The sequence below is a fragment of the Carassius auratus genome, chromosome 42, assembly GCF_003368295.1.
Source record: "Carassius auratus strain Wakin chromosome 42, ASM336829v1, whole genome shotgun sequence".
Lineage (NCBI taxonomy): Eukaryota > Metazoa > Chordata > Actinopteri > Cypriniformes > Cyprinidae > Carassius > Carassius auratus.
Window position 1 is genome coordinate 9,562,007 of NC_039284.1, and position 19,876 is coordinate 9,581,882.

Genomic DNA, 19,876 nt, shown 5'->3' on the forward strand with positions numbered 1-19,876 from the left:
AAGCCAAAATGGGCTGTATTTAGTCTGTGTGTGCTATATAAAGCTCGGCTTAAATATAGACACACATCACTCAGGGTTGGATAAAAGGCATCAGCCGCAATATTGTATGAACTGCACTCAGAGCCTAAAAAACTGAATTAATCTGCATCACGTTTTATAATCAATTCCAGGAAAAGGCAAATGCAAAAGTATGATCATGTATACCAAGTAGACACTTACTCTCCTAGACTTTGTTGCCAAAGGACGGTAGCATTAAAGAAGAGAAAAGAGCATTTTTCAGACAGTTTACAAAAAAACAGTTCGCACTCTAGAACAACATTGCTATATATTGTAAGAATGCATCGAACTCAAAACATTGTGTGACATCAATAGACAGTTATTTTTTGTGTTATGGTTAATGAATAAAAAAAAAACTAAATCCAGAGTATGCAGCTAGGCATGAGAAAAAATGTGTCAGTACCATGCAAATAAGTATATGATGTCTACGGAAAAAAGCCCATGGTGCATACTAGAAAATAAATAAGTTAATAACTGTGGCTGAAACCAATATGATCAGATATGTTGTGTACACTCTTATAGTAAGCAAGGTAAAATATGGGTCAAAACCAATATGATCACAGATATATTGTGCACAGTAAACAGGGCTGTTGATTAAATAAAACAGGAAGATGGGCAAAAAAATTAAAAAACACAAATAAATGAATGAATACATTGTCTGAAACTGCTGTGATCAGATATACTGTATTCTGCGCGTTTATAATAAGCAAAGATGTTTAACCCAGTAGTGTAATCAGATGGCAAGACAAATATAAATGTACTTGTTCATGTGGTGTTAAGATGATTATTAATTATTTGCATTTAGATTAAATGTGTGTAATCTCTTAATGTCTGAAAAAAACAAAAACAACAAATTACCGTATTTTTCGGACTATTAGTCGCACCTTAGTATAAGTCGCATCAGTCCAAAAATACGTCATGATGAGGAAAAAAACATATAAGTCGCCCTGGAGTATAAGTCGCATTTATTTAGAACCAAGAACCAAGAGAAAACATTACCGTCTACAGCCACGAGAGGGCGCTCTATGTTTTCAGTCTAGACTACAGGAGCACTGAGCAGCATAGAGCGCCCTCTTGCGGCTGGAGACGGTAATGTTTTCTCTTAGTTTATTTCTCTTGGTTCATTTCTCTTGGTTCATTTCTCTTGGTTCATTTCTCCTGGTTCATGTCAAATAAATTTTGATAAATAAGTCGCACCTGACTATAAGTCGCAGGACCAGCCAAACTATGAAAAAAAGTGTGACTTATAGTCCGGAAAATACAGTAATTCAACAATTTGTCTGCTCTGTGTCCCTCTCCGCATCACCTTGTTTTCTTCACGTACAAAAAGCATTCTTGTCTCTTCATGCTACAGTTGAAACACTGATGGCAGATGGACTACTCTGACAATGCTTTTCATACTTTTCTGGACCTTGACAGTGTATTTTACTTGGCAGTCTATGGGAAAGTCACAAGCCTCACGGTTTTCATCCCAAATATCTTCAATTGTGTTCCTGAGACGAATGAAGCTTTTACGGTTTTGGGGTGGAGTATCCCTTTAAATGTCTTTAGACTAACTAAAGTTTAAGAGGGTGAGTACTTGCAGGAAGATAATGCGTACTGTGATAATGAGTTTTCACAAGCAATGTTTCCAAGCAGAAGTCCTAAACCATTTCAATCTAGATACATGTTAAACTGAGCTATAAATGCACTGTGAATGGTGCTGTGGCTTTTGAATTACTGCGAACTGAGTTGGATTTGATTTGAGAAAGTACCAACCTCCTTCTGCTCCACTTGCAGAGCGGTCTTTAGCACGTCCCGTAACTGGTTTAGCTGCCTGCGTTCTTCATCCTGTACCTGTTTGATCTGAAGACACAAGCAGCAGTGGAAACAGAAGGGTTTATGAAGGTAAAAAGAGAACTGGTGTGTCAGTGCTTCAGCTGTGAAGAACCTCTCACCGAGTGCAAGTCTGTGGCGAGTTTCTCTATCGAGGGTTTGAGGTTGTCAACTGCTTTCAGACCATCCTGAAAGAAGCTATGGCAGAAGACATCACTCCAGTTATTTTCCAAATCATTTAACACAGGCTCCAATTTAGGTAAAGATGTTATACAAACAACAGAATTTCAATTATGGACAAAAGATTAAATGTATGAGTGTGAATACATTTAATTTTTCACTTTAACTGCTTTTAATGCCCCACAAGATATTGAAATACTTGCATCTATAAACAATATAATATCTACATTTGAATTATATAATACATAAATGGTTGAGATTGAGAAATGTGGCCAGACTTACTTGCACTGTGCGTGAAAGTATTTGATGAGATTCTGAAGCAAGTCGACACCTTTCTTGATCTTGATTTCATTGACTTTGAGGAGGTACTGTAACAAAACAATAGAGGAGCCTGAAGCACACACACTGTACAGGAAGTGCCTATTACAGCACCACAACAGGATTCTCCAATGAAATGAGTCACCTCTTACCTCACACATCTGAAGCTGAAAGAAACGGCGCTCTTTCTCCATTTCCTCTGCTATCTCTGCTCCACTGATCTCCGTCCGGATCATTCCATGCTGTCGGGCGTGCTCTTTTTTCTCCTTCTCTATTTTAGAACTGTGTGAAACACATACAGACCACCTTAAGAATTCAGATACACAAATGCAAACACACGCACAGGAAACACTCATGCAGCAGGGCATTTTTATTTCCATATGCTCCAGCGGCATATTGTACCCCACGTTACGGATGCAGCATTTCCTCTGTGGGGAAGGAGGGCCCTTCTCTCAGACACAGGATTCCAGAGAGAGCCTCATGCGTTTGGTTTAAGCCTTTATACGCTCTAAGCTCCAGCGGCCGATCATGAAGCAGGCTGGCCATTTCTGGAACCTCTGCTTTCAGAGTTTGAAGCCTTGCGAGGAGATGTGGTCAACACTACAAGCCATTTCCAAAACAAAACATTTCTAGGCAGTGAAACTAGAAAATGAACAGGCACAAAAAGATTGCGAGAAAATGCATCAAGCGGTAAATGAAGTGATGTGATAGCATGAGGAGCTGAAAACAAGTTTGATTTCTGTAAGTTCAGTGTTGGGGAGAAGCAAGACTATTAACTTAAAGTGATTATTTAACCAAAAAAAAATAAATAAAATAAAATACATATATATATATATATATATATATATATAATATTATATATATAGACTCATTGTTATAGTTCCCAAAATTCTTTAAAATAACTTGTGTTCCACAGAAGAAAAAGTTGTAGCTTTGTTACAACATGAGGGTGAGTAAATGTTGACAGCATTTAATTATTTTTAGTATTTGTTTTGTAGAGTCTGATTCATTTTAGTGAACGTGTTCAGACACTTATTTTCCATGAAGGGTTTCAGTGAATTTTATGTTTTTATAATTAGGACTTTTTATATCGTTTTACAATAAACATTTGAAATTCAATGAACAGATTCAAAAAGTTGCTGATTATTTTTATTTACTTTATTTTTTTAGTGCCAAGTCAAATATCATGGCTATATTCAATCAAATCAAAAATATAAATTTTAAAACCTATGACACATCATCTTTGATGAACTCTAAAATGTGGTGTAGTAATATAATTATTTAATGAAATACTCAATTTCTTTGTTCTTGATTCAGTTACATATAGTTCAAAATTATTATTTTTTTACACTTGTTTTTGTATTTTAAAAGGCATACAAGTCCAAAAATATAACTCTTAATAATAATCAAATATAATTATAGTTCTTAGTGTGTGTTTTTTTTTTTTTTTTTTTTTGTAGCTTCCCCAATGATTTGGGTATAGCACCTGTACATCTAACAGATGGGAGAAATGAGCCTAAACAGACTCCCTCATGTCAGCACATCACTTCCACAGATGACTGTAAAGAACAGTCCACCATTTTTGGTGAAAAAGAAAATGTTCAATATCAAGGCAGTTAAAAACTAAACACAAAAATGGTGGAGTGTTGCTTTCATCTTTGGGAGAAAGAAACACACACAAACAAATTAGGTAAATATGATTCGTGATTTGATGTTTCCTGCTGTTAACCTGGTGTCCCGAGGCAGCACGTTATTTTTAGTGTCAGATTCATTGCCTCTTAAACAAACACAGCAAGATCTTCAGCAAATTCATTAGCAGCGTATTTGCACAAATGAAGCCTGCCACGCAAACTGCAATTTGCGAGAAAGCCGAAAGCTTTGCATAGACAGATATTGAAAGTGAACTCAAACTGTAGCGGAGGTGACGATGAAAACCAGTTTAATGGAGTCAGGGCCAGTGTCACGTTAGAGGACGGTTTCGTTTCTTTCTGTCTGGAAACATGAAGGTATCGGTCACAATCAAACGCCAGAGATTATATCCAGAGATGAGGGGTGAAACATGTATTTGACTGAGCAAAACTGCTGATGATGGAAAACAGCAATGATATTAAAAAAGGCAGGACCATAAACAGCCCCTGGCTTTAACCAAATGGCGTGCCATAAGAAAATATATTACCCTTTCAGTAAAGAATGTCCCTTGCAGCTTGGAAAATATATAAAAAGTGCTACATAAATGTCATACATTGTCGCATGCACAGCAATCAGTGTGATAGCAGAGGATAGGAAAACAGGAAGTGAGGTGGTAACAATGACAGCTCATTATCCAGAGTGCTGGGTGCCACTGATCCCTCATTTGACACTCAGGACACCGACATTTCCTTTCGATTTAATTCATTTTCAGACTAAGCAAACATGCATTACAGAAATGAAGGAATTCTTTGAAAAATCTCTTACACTTTAGTCTCATAGTCTTTCCAGGCTTTATCAAAGGGCTTCTTGAGATCCTGCAAAAGAAAGAGAGAGGATATTCATTAGACACACATAGAGTATGACTCAACTTTCATTTTGACATCCGCTGCTGAACCCAAATAACTGAGGAAAAACAGGACTGAGCAGAAGCATTGTCTCACAGAGCCTGTCGTCTGCTCCAAACTGTGGATGCAATGTTTTTTTGTTTGTTTTTTTTTCCTCTGAATCATATCATGATATTGTCACACAATTCAAAGTTGGCCCATTGGTTGTTTTCTGAATGCACTAGAGAACATTAACGCAGGGTGTTTAGATTTGCTGTATCAGCCAGCATGCATTTCGCACAAAAATGGCACGGCTTGAGGCTTAGAGTAGCAGACGAGTGGCATCAAATCACCACTCAGATGTACACCATCACGTATGATGTCATGCTCACAAAGAAAGTACCTGATGTTATGCCAGTGGCTGTATTCTGAAATGACATCATCTGGAAGTTTTAGGGAGATTCTTCTTGTGCAAACAGATTGTTCTGCAGCAGCTCTACTGAGGGTTTACGCTAATAACACAAGTCTGTGTTTGTAGAGGGACTTCCTAAGAGTCCTACCCACTCTGTTAATGTGCTTCCATAACAGATGTTACACACACAAAAAAACAAAAACAAAAAAAAAACAGTCTCATCTGTGCCAGCAATAATGGCTCATTAAGAGTTTGCTGACAAGAAAATCATTTCCACATTGAAAGAACCCACATCTCCAAGCATTCCATACTTGAATCAATGTTAAAGAAAACAGAAGAGACTAGAAGTCCCTATTTAAACTAGACTTGTGCCGGTATTCGGTAATGCGATATATCACGTAATCAATATGCAATATTGTTATCGTGGGCACTTCTAAATACCGCAAATAATTATATATTACAAATGATTCTGAATTACTATTCCCATCAACTGGTCAAAATGCACAACACCGCTGTACGCTGCTTGAAAGACTCTGATGTAAACAAGCACACATGAGAAGCACATGGAGGAACACGTGAGGGACACGCTGAATGAAAGCACATTCACTCTCTGACAGCAGATGGAGCTAAACTGCAGAAAATGTCCTTACCCTGGAAACCCCATAAAGCTGGATGACTTTCTGAAACATATTTAAATAATTTTAAATAGCCATTCAGATTTGTGTATTGACTATGTTGTTCATCACAGTGCCAAATACTTAATTATTAAGATTTAATTAGGTTATTTTAATCTGGACTACAACTTGCGATAGATATAGTTTGAAAATGTTTTGATTTTTTATTGTTAATTCACACTTTACATCAGGGCTTCATTTTTAACATTAGTTAATTCATTGGTGAACAAACTGCAAATTACAAATTCTTCTGAACATCAGTATTCCAATATTTAATAACACGTTATTAAAATGTAAAGTTGCAAGTGTATTATTTAATGAGCTAACATGAACAATGACTTGTATTTTTTGTTAACAAAGATTAATAACTTCTGTAGCAAATGTAGCTATGGTGAATGTTAATGGCTAACTAATGAGATTGTAAAGTGAGACCTATGGGTCTTTATAGTTCTTTTGCACTTGAATCTGTGCAAAACTTTTAACTTTATATATTTTACTTTATTGTTTTACTTTGTTTAAATTTTCAGTTATTTTTGTTATTAGAAAAAAGTTATTTAACCTATTATATTATATTATGTTATACTATATTTTGAGCACTTTTTAAAACTAAATTTCAATACCGTGATAATACCGTTTACCATGATAAAAGCATGAGCAATTAATCGCAACAGGAAAATTTGATACCGGCATATCCCTAATTTAAACATAAATACATAAGATCTATAAGTATACAGTGGCTATAGAAAAGAATCAGCCCCCTTTATAATAATCACATTTTGTAGCTTTTTTTTATTTACAGTTGTATTTACTCAGTCCAACTTATAACATCCAGGTGAAAGATAGAACACAATCATGTCAGAAAAAAACGGAATCACTGATTTGGAAAAGGGATCACCCCCTACTAAAAATTACTTGTAAACTCAGCCTTAGCTATTAACTTTTTTAGTTGCACATCTGACTTTTAGATGTGGTCATTTTGATCAGCTCAGCATGAAAAGAGTTTTCCTGCAGCATTTTAGTTATTGTTGGTGCAACTGAAGCAAACAATCAACTATGAGTGTCAAGGCACTGTCAAAAGATTTCTGTGATAAAGTTGTGGACAGGCACAAATCAGGAGATGGAGCTTTATCAATGCCTAGAAGCGCAGTGAAGTCTGTTATTAAGAAGTGGAAAGTATTTGGTACAACACAGACCCTCCCTGGATCAGGAAGTCGTTCCAAACTGGATGAAAGAGCCAGGAGGAAACTGGTCAGAGAGGAGACCAAGAGGCCTAGAGCAACTCTGAAGGAGCTGCAGGAATTTATGACAAAGAGTGGTCATTGTATGCCTGTGACAACAATATTTCATATTCTCCACAAATGTGGCTTGTATGGGAGGGTCGCAAGAAAAAAAGCCACTCCTCATGAAAGACCACATGCATTCAACACTCTTTGGAGATTCTGGGGCAGATGAGACTAAAATGTAATTATTTGGCCTCAACACTAAACAATACATCTGGTGGAGATGCAATACAGCTCACCGTTCAAACAGCACCATTCCTACACTAAAGAATGGAGGTGGTGATATTGCTTTTAATTTTTCCTGACATGAAAGTGTTCTGTCTTTCACTTGGATGTTATAAGTTGCAATGAGTAAATTCATCTGACTAAAACAAAAATGTTCAGATTAATGAAATAATCACCAAATTAATCAATGATCAAAATAGTGGCTGGTTGCTGTTCTAGTCTGAGTCTGTTTTTAAATCAGTCTGAATGAGAGAGAGATTTAGGGCTCTGTAAAGGAACAATCTCAACCACCAAAAGGGTCACTTCAGGGATTCAGAAGAATGACTGTTCAGCAATTCAGCCTATTAAATCATGAACACAGAAAAGATGGGACGCAGAGAGACAAAGGAAGAGCATTTTTGTATGCGATTAAACACTGTTTCGAGCTGCTTCATTTTGCTTTGCCTGAACTATAAATCATCATTCCTCACCACACAGCACCAGGATACTTTTCTCTAACAAGCTGAGTCACATATCGTCACCTGGACGTCCAGACCGCAACATCTATTAGCCAGAGGGGTCTAAAAAAGCTTGAGCGGGTGGGTTTCACAGCTCAGCGGGCTTCAGCGCTGACATCACTCCCTCTGAGGCCGACAAAACTGTCTACACAATCAAAGACTGACTGAACAGAGGAAGTTTCGGTCACAAACACACACTATAAGACAATAGACGCAGCTGAGGAACAGACAGCGCTATCATCGAGTTGAGAGGTTTTGGGATGATGTCAGCTCGTTCCGTGTGTGGGTTTCATGAGGATGGCAATTCCGTCTCCCTCAGCAGTTTAGATGACATGCATTTCATGGTCAAGAACAGCGAACGCTGGGGGTCAAGCTTTCTGACATTTCACAAACCGTAAAACACTTTACAAGTTGAATACATTAACATTAGTTACCATTCTTAAAATATTAAAATAGGGAGAAAGTAGTAAAAGACCACCCCCCCTCACAAAAAAAAACCCTTTAACAAACATGGAGAAGTGGGATGTTCCAATCTTCTACCCCAGAATACAAAAACAACTTAAGTGAAAAATAAGCAGATTTTAATTAAAAACGAGAACACACTGACTTACTAAATAACCTATAGACAAAAAGGGGAGAGTATTAATGTTCATTTACGAATATTTAATTCAGGCAACAAAACAGATGACCTCGTAATGACACCAAAGACATTTCATTTCAAAGATCCATTTGCTGATGGGTTAATGAGGCACAGGTTCAGGTTAATGACTGGAATGATGGCCCGAGATGAGGCCTGTAATCTCCCCCCATTAGCGGCGTCCCCTACTGTGCTCTGAATCAAGCCCGATGCTGACGCAGACTGTTCTGAGACCATTAGCACTCCAACTGCAGCTGTCAATGTCATCCCAATCACCTCTACAGGAAACTGACAGAAAGCAGGATTTACATCTTCATCGAAGATGGATTTATATGAGAATCTGATGCTTCTGCACTGGCCGAGTCCAGACTAGCTATTTGCCATCCATGTTAATAGAGTAAAAAAAAAAGACTAAAAAAATCAATTAATCAAATTATCAAAATAAATAAATAAATAAACATATATATATATATAGTGTTCAGTCCTTTTTTCTTATACTGTTCAAACCAATGTGAAAAAAAAACTGCAGATGAACTGAATAAAAATGCAAATGTACTCTGACAGTAGGTGGCGCTTATAAGAAAAGCAGGAATGCTCATGATACCCCGGTACACAAAGCGCCTGATTGTCACAGAATAATTGTTTTTGTTTTAAAATAGCATTTATGTTTTTATTTTAAACAGCATTCAGATTTTTGCATTTGCTATGCACTAATGCACCACCAAGTCATGTAACAGCAGTGACACTCGGGATGTGACCAAAAGTGCAAATCTGATGGGCTCGATGGAAAACAGATTACAACAGCATTCCCTAAAAAAAAAAAAAAAATCCATAGCATTGATGGTATGCAAATTTTTTAACAGGCATATTGTTTTTCACACCAAAAAATGTTGTCATTTAGTGCGAGAAATAGTACCACTAGGCAGTGATGTTGTGAATGCTATCTCAAATGGAGAGAAATACTACTGACACTGTAAATGTCCAAACACGTTACGTCACTATTAAGCCCCAATAAATGCCTGTAGGGTCTCACTGATTCAGTTAACTGGTCTTTCAACTTTAACTACACATTTAAGGAGTTGCATCACCCAGGCAGAATGTCTTTCTCAGTCCCATCACAGCGAGAGAGAGAAAGTGAAGTCTCCAAGGAAACGAGACGGGGAGCTGAGTGAAGCGCCTCATTAGGAGTAAATCAAATCAGACTCCACCTTAAGAAGCTAAGAAGACAATCACGTGGTACAGAGAAGGTCAGGAGGTCACGGTGGACATTAATGAACTGAAGTGGCCTGGAAGAACATTCTAAAATTCTACCAGCTGTCTTCTGCTCAAGCATGTTCATGTGAGCGTAAACAGACACAAAGGGGTTAATAATTAATACATTTTAATATATTTAATGAATAATAATAATAATAATAATAATAATATTTAATAATGCATTGAATAATAAATTAACTTAACTTTTAAATTTCAAAAAGTCCCTATCATTAAGGTGTAAATTCAGTCACAAGTAATTGTTTACGCATGAAATTCAAGACTTGTGTGCCAAGGAATATTCCCCATCTAGTATTGGCTGATGTGCATGTGCATAAAACACCTTGAGACAAGCCAAAAAGCAAAGAACAAAAAAACAGTTTATTGGCTTAAAGTAATAAACTTACCCCTTTAACCCCTTTCAGATCTCCCTTCAGCAGACTGTCCAATGGGAAGGTAATGATGTTATTCATGTTCTGAAACTACAGAGTAAAAGCAGCGCATTAGACAAATCTCTTTCTTCCCAGCTGTGCAAGTGTCTTTCTTAGAATGGCAGTCAGAGATGAACACACAAAGTTGAGAGGAAACAAGAAAGGTCTGTTGCTGCGGGAGAGAAATGAGACGTTTTAAGTAGTATTCATGGAAACACTATAGTGGAATTCTTCATTAGCGTCGCAAAAACTAACAATAAACTTCCCAAATCATAAATTACACAATGACTGATAATGCTCAGCTCAACTCATCACCAGTGACTGCTAAAACACATTCATGAAAGTTGATCCACCCAGGAGATCAATGACTCCAGATCAGTTTTTGGGCCCAGAGGTCCAAACACATTAACAGTGGGAAAGTAAGATATCTGAAACCCATTTGCTCTATATAAAATCACATCAATGCATAATAAATGTCCTCACCAGGTTCTTGAAGAGGGCTGTGAGCTCCTTGGTGAAGACGGAGAACTTCAGGAAGGCTGATCCCAAGTCAGGGTCATCTCGGTACACACAGTTCTCTCCAAACTTCTCTAGAGCTTGAGTATACTGCTCCTCGTTCTCCACGTGAGCTACAAACAGACAGAAAGTTGTAATCACAACTTAATTGCACCTTAAAAAAGCTAATTAATTATTTGATGTACTTCAATAATTATAACAACCATTTTTTATGACGTTCTATACAGTCACATAAGCCTAACATTCTTCAAAGCTTATTGTTCTTTCCTACTGTTGGTTTCTTTCCTCCTGATTGCGTTGTCATGTATTCCCGCATTATCAGTTACAGTCCACCTTATCACATCAACTTCATACAACCACGGACACACAGAATAGACTATTTATTGTTTAAGGAATCTTTTCCACACTCTGCTATTGTTATTGTACACCAAGACAAAAATACCCTGATAGAGTTTGATGGAAACTTCCTCACAATTCCATCAAACTCCCAGTCGATGTCCTCTCCAGGGGCAAAGAACGAAAGATGGAAAACATGCAAACGTGTATTTCACTCATGCAGTGATGTTGCAAACTCCCCACAGTTTGTCTGCAGGGAAAATGTGCAATTTCCAAGTACAAATCGTCTGGATGCTAGTAAATGTGCGAGCCTGTTTATAATCAACACCTGGAGCTTTTCAAGCCTCCCTTGTGGGGGACCTTCCTCCCACAACTAGGTAACGTTACCTAGCACAGTTTCCTCAAACAAACACAGTCAGCAAGAATAGCCACACGGTATTATTATATAGTCGATGACCTCTTATGAATAATTCATAAGCTGATTTGATTCAGTGTTGCTTGTGATAGTCTCCTTGAGAGCTTTCTCTCTAGGCGTCCTATTGTATCTCGATAGGAAGGACACTGTGGGACAGGAAGAGAGGCGTTGGTGCACATTAAAGCCAAAATCACATTAAAGCCAGTCCAGAACTGGGACCATGCAGCGACAACACAAAAGGAAGACCTGGAGACGCACTCCAGCTGATTTGTGTGCTCATGTGCTTGAGCAACAACAGGCACAGTAATTAAATACAGGCTAATAAGGATAGTAGATATCTGAAGGCCATTCCATTCAAATTAAAGCATCCTTTCTCATACCTGACTGGGAAGCCAGGGATAGGACGCTTGTTTTTGTTGTATGCCCCATGCCTGTTCAGTTTGATGAATGGCTACACCTGCATCAATAAATAAACAGTTGATAATTACAAATGAGAGCACAAATGCGCAGTATATGCATCAGTTAAAATTGCTAACCCAAGCTTAAACTAGTCCAGACTCCTATTCGTTTTATCTTTATAGCGTAGTAGGCAAGATTTAAACAGGGAATCTAGTAAGTTCACTGTATACTGTACAAATAGTCAGATATCTTCCAAGTGAACGTCCTAAATGACATTGAAATTGATATGGTCAGCATCACCAAGCAAAGACTTAAGTGTGAAATATACTACACACAGCACTCGACACTGGGTTAAATAGTAAATTTATAATTACTTGGAGCTATTCTAATGACATTTTGTAGTACTAAACAAAATACAAGTATGTTTTTATACAATCACTCGCTATCCTGAAGTTTGTCACAATTCGGGCTGAGTGATTAAATCGTACAAGTATGTTTTTATACAATCACTCGCTATCCTGAAGTTTGTCACAATTCGGGCTGTGTGATTAAATCGTACCAGTATGTTTTTATACAATCACTCGCTATCTTGGAGTTTGTCACAATTAGGGCTGTGCGATTAAATCGAAATCGTAATAAAATCGCGATTTGAGTGTGAGCGATTTCTAAATCGATTTATTGCACGATTTTCCGTGGCCACGACCTCCCGCAGTATGTTATGTTAACCAATAAGAATGCAGTGCACCTAAGTGGAGCGCGAGAACAAAACAGACTGGGCATATGCCTAACTCCAGGTTCACACACTGTCTGTCGGCCCATGTTAACGGGTCAGAACGTTCACACTGTACGCGGTAAAAGATGAGAACAGAAAAGGTTATTAATAGAAAGATTTAATATCTTGCGCATGAGCACAGAGAGAGTTGTGAGTGCACAATGAACAGGTTGAGCGAGAGGAGACACGTTTTAAGGCAGCATGTATCTGAGCCTTATACAGTCTATGATCTGAGCACGCGCATCTGGTTTTGTTAACAGAGCTAAGGAAATATGTGTGCGCGTTATTTTAATGTGCTTTCGCGTTACAATAATCCGCTCTCGCTGCTGCTTCTGAACTGCTTACACATAACTTACTATATACGCACTGTAGACGGAGTACGTGTGAACCTTAAGCAATAAATAAAACACCTGAGGCACTGCTACAGTGAGCTCCATGACCAATGCATGGCAATTCCTGAACACGGGACGTATCTTATTTTTTTATTATTATTATTTTATGCCATATGTCTAGACATTTTGTTTGACATCTTTACCTTAATTTATGAACATAATTTAACCAACATACAAAATCCATAGCAATGATTTTAATTGTAGAATATTTTAAGTCAATCATAACCTAAATGTTTTTCAATTAAGTACCATTAAGTAAATCTAAAACTATTCAAAAAACATGTTTTGCTAATTGACAAAGCAGGAAAAAATAAATACAAATAAATGTTAATTATATTTATGATTATATTTATATTTTATATGTATATTTATGAATGGGTCACTTGAATCACAGTTTCACTCTGGAATGAAAGTCCAGGACTTTTATACTTATATTATATATATATATGTAGAAGCCCATTGCGTATTTCTAAGGGAGTGGTTTCATAAAAATAGGAAGTCATCCGGCCGTTCAAATGACAATGGAGACAGCGGCTTAAAATAAAGGCAAAATATACAAAAAATAAGGCATATTTTTAAAAATGAAGCATGAAGACATGTTACACTGCACCCCATAAACACAAACAAGCCAAGAAGAAAAAAGGCTTAACAATTTAAGTATTAAATATATACAATTCATAACAATCAGTTCACATATATAATATTTTAAGTCAGATAAAAACGTGCCACCCATAACCTGAATGTCTCATGCCATCCATAACCGTTGAATACCCAACTCCGCCTGAGCCGCAACTCTCTTACAAAAAAATGCATGTGAGGCTCTGAATTTTATAGCAGAGCTTGTGATCTCCAAATGGTTTGACATTCACAGTAGGGCTCTTCACATGCAGGCTGGATTCCAGCTGATGCCGCCACTATTGTTATGACAGTAAATCTCCAGGCCAAGCAGTGTGTGTACAGACTCAACACAGGCTGTGTTTGGCCTTCAAGTATGCCATCTTGTTTTCTGCTGCAATGGTCAACTGTGCATTTGGATCTGCCTATTGTTTTTAAAGCGACATATGAGCTCTGCACATCTGCAAAGGCAAAACTCTGGCTCCTAGCTGTGTCTTTCCTCATGGTAACTCAACCCTAGCAGGCTTTAAGTGCTGTGGCCATCTGAATGACAGTCTGTTGATGACTGCTTCATTGGCCTCTCACAGTCACCTTCAAAATCACTCATGCAAAAAAGCAACCGTTAGGGCAGTGACTTGAGTTTTAAGCATTTGAAACTCACTATTAGACACATATAGTATAAAATTGTCTTCCTTCCTTCCTTCATGAATGTTTTCTGGATAGCTGCTCCGGGAGCTTATTATGTGGTTTCAGATGATTGTAAACTCTGTAGTGAGTCTGTAGTGGAGGAAGGTTGGTCCATGTGAGTAATGCTTGAGTCATTTAAACACCTGTGTATATTGCACCTGGTTTATACGATAAGAAAAACACCCCCCATTTGTCACAATCTACTTATAGAGTTTATTGAACACAGGTCAATTTGTTTTGAAGATAAATAAACTATTAATACAATACAATAATAAAGGAGGTTTCAGTACTCATATTTGATTGGACAATCCAGGAGTTAAATATTTTCTTCAACAGCACTGGGATGGTTTGCATCTCACTTGGCTTATCTGTGTTGGTGTGCTCCAGACAGACTGTCCGGAGATTTTCAGGTTATATTGTTATGCTAGTAGGTTGTGATAATTAGACTGTCTTTATGAATGAGTCATTTTAATCACTCAACCGATTTGTTCAATGAAAGTCCAGGACTTGTGAAATGTATGAGCATTTTCATCAGGTTTTAATCAATGAAATCATAGTCACATTTTCGTCATTCTGTATAATGGTTAAAATGATAAAAGTTGTTGTGTTTTGTTTTTTCTCAAAATTATAATCATAATGATTGTAGTCATTCAAGAAATTTGAATTACAATATTGCAATAATCTATTTCTCTAAAACAACAGTGAGTGAGTAAGTGCATTAATTTAGCGATCACAATCGCAAACAATACAGTGGAGATCTCATGACAGAACTAGGGCTGGGTACCGAATTTCGATACCTTTATCATATACTATGAGTATCGAAAAATGATTTAACTTTTGGTGCCAAATTTCGGTTCCAAAAGCCAAGCTTTTGACAAGCGGCTGTGTCTGTGTGAGCTTGTAGCATTCGTGCATGTAAGGACCTAGATTCGCCATGATTGGCCGTCTACCACCACATGACGTGACGGGGATGATTTCTGAAGATACTCGCAGTCACATAACACAATTGTAGTTGTTTTTTCTCAAAACGTTTCCATTTTACAATACCAAAGAGGTCTAAAGTGTGGCTACACTTTATAAAAGTGGATGCCAAGTCAGCAAAGTGCAACATATGCGATAAGAGTAATGCAACCAAAGCCGGCAATACCACCAATTAAATGAAGCATTTGTTTCATTCTCTGTAAGCGCATTGTCTGAAATGCTGCTCGCAGCGTGTGCTTTGAATGAGTGAGCGCAAACTCCGAACGCGCCAAATTGCTTAAAACGCTTGAATCAGCAATATTTAGAAACAAGTGCAAACGATCAGCTACGATCCGTTTCACCCCTTCAAGCGAGTGAACAACGCAAATCAAGTTTTACATCACGATTCACGATAGCCCATCGGACTGGAAAACACTAAAGCCACGGGACGTGGGGCTAACGAATTTGCGAGCCCTGCACCTCAGATCTATCCAGTTTGTGAAACACTGGTTTTCACACTGGTTTCGTTAAACAAAATAAATTATAATTTTAAAAGATTGACTCAAAATAATCATTGGTTCACTAATCGGATCATGAACTTGCATTACCGAGCCAAAGATTATCTATTATTGAACATCTTGCATGAATAAAGACTTCAAGTTCTTGTACTCCGCGGTGGAGTAACCCAGTACCTTTGTGATTCTTCATAGACATAAACAGAGAGAAGTAGTTCCGGCTACGATGTTCTTCCGCAAGACGCAAGCAGTTCTGTTTATTAACTGCTAGAGCGTCAAAAGTTCCCTACCGCAGCTTTAATGAAATTAACACTACTTACGTACACCAGGTGACCTGTAAATGCGTAAAAACAATTTTCAATTTCATGAAATATTCCTTTTTTGAATTGCCTGAAAAAAACCACCCCATGTGAGCGTAAACCACCTCATGCGATATATGGGAATTTTTGCGAAATGTACATGTTTCTATCGGGCGTATTTTCAATTCACAATGTCAGTTTGCACAATTTGAAGGGAAATGGAACTGCAGTGAATCATTCTTTCTTAACTGATTTACTTAAAAACTGATTCATTCAATAAAATTGTGACTGAAAAAAACGCTACTGTGAAGTTAATGGTTTATTCTAATATGTCTTAATTTGCATCATTTTTGCTGGAGTAAAATAGGCCAAATAACTAGCAATACTGCATCTAAAGCGTCGGTAACTCAATATTAGTGATATTTAGAGCAGCATTACTCTTTCTCATATAATAATGACTAATTAGAATTAACTTTTGGGGAGAAAATTGCTTGTTAGTTACAATTTATTAATTTTGTCTGCAATTTATTCATAATTTAGCATTGCAACACAATAGCCACTATGTCAATATAAGTGTAAAACACTTCAGAAACCTTGTTGCTCCTGGTTTTCATACACGTCTTGCTCTGCTAGACATTTCTTACTGTGAAACGCTCAGACACCTGATGCCAGCTCAAGGTTTCACTATTGGCAAAAGCCTCCAGTAGGCCTCAGGCTCCAAACAGACACAGGAAAGATGTTCCAGTTCTGTCAGCATATTTTCTTCCTTCATTTTCACCCATCCTCTCGATAGATGCCTGCGATAGACACTGATCATCATGCATAAATAATCCAGGACTGTAAAACAGAAGTGCTTGTTTCTTGGGCTGAAGTGAGAATGCTCTGATGTGTCAGGAGTGAGAGCTGATCTCCTTCACCTTACTGAAGACACATTGGCAGCTTATTTAATTAATGAGATAGTATGTGAAGAGACTGAAATGATGTAAGCGCTGTGACTTAAAAATGGAAACAGCCTGTGCTTCTTTAGGATGTTTCTAGCTTCCCTTTTAGATGTTATGAGAGTAAGCCTGACCTGAACAATATTTATAAACACACACACACACACACACACATAGAGAGAGAAAGACAAAGAGAGAGAGAGCGATTCCGGATATAAAATTATATATTATTTATAATATAATATAACATAATATAAAAGTTGAATTACATGTTTAAATAAAATTTTGTCAAAAATATGAATTTATTATTGTACATTCTGACTTGACCTTGTACATTCGTGCTTTACCTTGTAATTTGCTACAACAGAAATATTACATATTATTTCTATTTTTAATTGGCACATTAACACTTTTGTGTCAATCACAGCAGCATCTGCCGAGGCAATGCTAATAGATGTTAGATTCAAGAGGCTTTCAAATTCCACACTCCAGCAGTGTTTTTAACACACACTCACTGTTCTCTCCAGGTGTGAATTACACCTATTTCTGCACCTCTGCGCGTGACCCGGCAGTTCAGAGCGCTCTGATCAGGAGATTTGTCTCTCGCACGTCAACTCTGAGAGATTTAGGTGCCTTTCTAAAGCCAGCTAAGAGCAGATGTCCTGTTCCTCACAGATAACAGAATGTGTTAAGAGCAGAGAACTTAATCAAAGTCTCCCAGAGTCACCAGCCTGTAAGCAGAGACTCTCTGATGTTTTACTGCAGAGGAACATGACGCTCCTATGAAGGCTTGTGTAATACGGCTTTCCTAACGAATAACCACTTTTGACCGGCCAACTCGGTCATCAGCTGATATTAGCAGACATTTTTTAATATATCATTATCGGACGATGTTGTAATTATTATCATTCATGCACATTTCCCCTATTTTTAAATGTTTAAATAACCATTCTTATCATCTAATGTTCACTTTAAGTTAACTTTGAAAAACACTAATAATTTATTAATACACTTGGTAAAACTGTTGACACTTTAGCAAATCTCAAAATGAATATTCATTTTCATATATTCTCATACATGGTGTGTTAAAACCAGAAGCATCATTTCTTTTTTTTTTTCTTTTTTTTTATTCTTAAATTACAATGTTGTGAAGCTTGATTTTACTTTTTATAGTTTTTTTTCATAAGACGAAACAGTATAAATATACAAAATAAAATAACATTAATATCACCCTTTTTTATTTATAATTTTTTTTTATATTCTAGAATATGCCTAAATAGCTTGCTACATTTATCTGAAGGTTGCCTTGTGATGCCTAAATACACTTGTAAAATTTAAAACAACCCATTTTAGTTTTTAGAGGTTTTATTTATTTAGTCAAAGTAGTATAAAATATTAATATCTGCCATTTTTATTTATTTTTATATTAGAATTGTGTGATGCCTATCAACTGCAGCATTCAAAACAACAAATTTTTAGTGTCTTATTTAAACAAAATAGCATAAACAAATATTTGTATTGATTTATTTTATTGATGCCTAGTAGCATTTAAAACGAATCAAAATATAAGCAATAGCAATGGATTAGCATTCAGTTTGTCTGATATGCAAATAAGGCACAGATATTTCATGCAAGTCAGATGTGTTTAGCTCAATAAAATGCAAATAAGGATCAGGTTTGCAAATTATTTTCAACGATACTTCATCGAATTTGAATTTGCATAATCAAATAAGTGAAACAGGTCCTGCCAGAGTGAAACAACACAAAAGCACCATTTCCCACAAACAGGAAACAATAACGGAGCCGTGGCTCTGGGAATCCCATCAGTGCGTATGGGTGATGGATAGACATGAAGGGTGCGTCCTGGCACAGCTGTCCCCTGGGGTGTGGGAGACAGCTGTCCCGCCTGAACAGAGCCAGCAGTGTTCCTGGAAAAGTGTCGATCAGCAGAGCTCGCTCGTCTGGGTCTTCTTGTGCAGTTGAAACAGATTCAGTGTGTGAATGAGCCGTGTTGTCTTAGGCAGAGACAGGCAGCACAATGGAGAGCTGCTCAACCTCAGTACTGGCAGCCGGTACAAAGAACAGTCCTTCAGTACACGCTGATAACTGGAGCCATTCAATGGAGCATCACTCGGAAACACTCTAAAAAAAATAATTCTATTCCGGGAAAAGCACAACTCATGAATCCACCTTCTCCAGTCGGTCAGTGTGAAGATAACAGCCTGTCAGCGACATGAAGTTAACCCTGGATCCTAAACAGTGCTACTCTTTAAAGCAGCAAGCGATCATTTCTCATTCTGAGTTTTGGTCTCAGCAATCAGGTTTTGCAGTTTGTAAAAGCAGTCCTGCCCTTAGTGAGATTTAATTGGTCTAAAACCCCCCAAAATCTAATATGATTTTGTATTATTGAACCTCCACTTTGAACTTGACTCCGTAAACTAGTTGAACTCATGTCATCTTATATTCGATTCGAATCTTCCTCAGCCATGTTTGATGTTTTACATAGTTTAGCAGCAGTAATTCTGTCCAATGAGTTTGCAGTGTGGGGCTACTGTCGCAACTTCCCCTGCTATAAATTCACCTCATTCATAAGCACTACAGCTACAGCCACGAAAAACCTTATCTGAAAAAAAATAAATAGAATAAAATACACTGCTTTCTTTAATAAATGTTGAAATTTCAAAGATGTTTTTATTAAATCTTTAAAGGAGGGGTGAAATGCTCATTTTCTCCTGTTAATCT

At 37.3% G+C, this 19,876-nt stretch overlaps 1 protein-coding gene across 4 annotated transcripts in view; it reads right to left on the bottom strand.

Moving 5' to 3' along the window:
* Nucleotides 1–19,876, bottom strand: part of LOC113060580 (arf-GAP with SH3 domain, ANK repeat and PH domain-containing protein 2-like) — a 66,135-nt gene that overhangs the window by 18,998 nt on the left and 27,261 nt on the right. For 2 of the 4 annotated variants that reach the window (XM_026229602.1, XM_026229603.1), the window contains exons 3-10: nucleotides 10,774–10,919; nucleotides 10,267–10,341; nucleotides 4,825–4,874; nucleotides 2,523–2,652; nucleotides 2,335–2,420; nucleotides 1,995–2,070; nucleotides 1,816–1,902; nucleotides 220–228 (exon numbers count right to left, since the gene is read on the bottom strand). In XM_026229602.1, coding sequence (XP_026085387.1) covers nucleotides 220–228; nucleotides 1,816–1,902; nucleotides 1,995–2,070; nucleotides 2,335–2,420; nucleotides 2,523–2,652; nucleotides 4,825–4,874; nucleotides 10,267–10,341; nucleotides 10,774–10,919 — 659 coding nt within the window. The remainder of the gene's footprint in view (nucleotides 1–219; nucleotides 229–1,815; nucleotides 1,903–1,994; nucleotides 2,071–2,334; nucleotides 2,421–2,522; nucleotides 2,653–4,824; nucleotides 4,875–10,266; nucleotides 10,342–10,773; nucleotides 10,920–19,876) is intronic. The other 2 variants (XM_026229605.1, XM_026229604.1) reach the window with 1 other exon arrangement.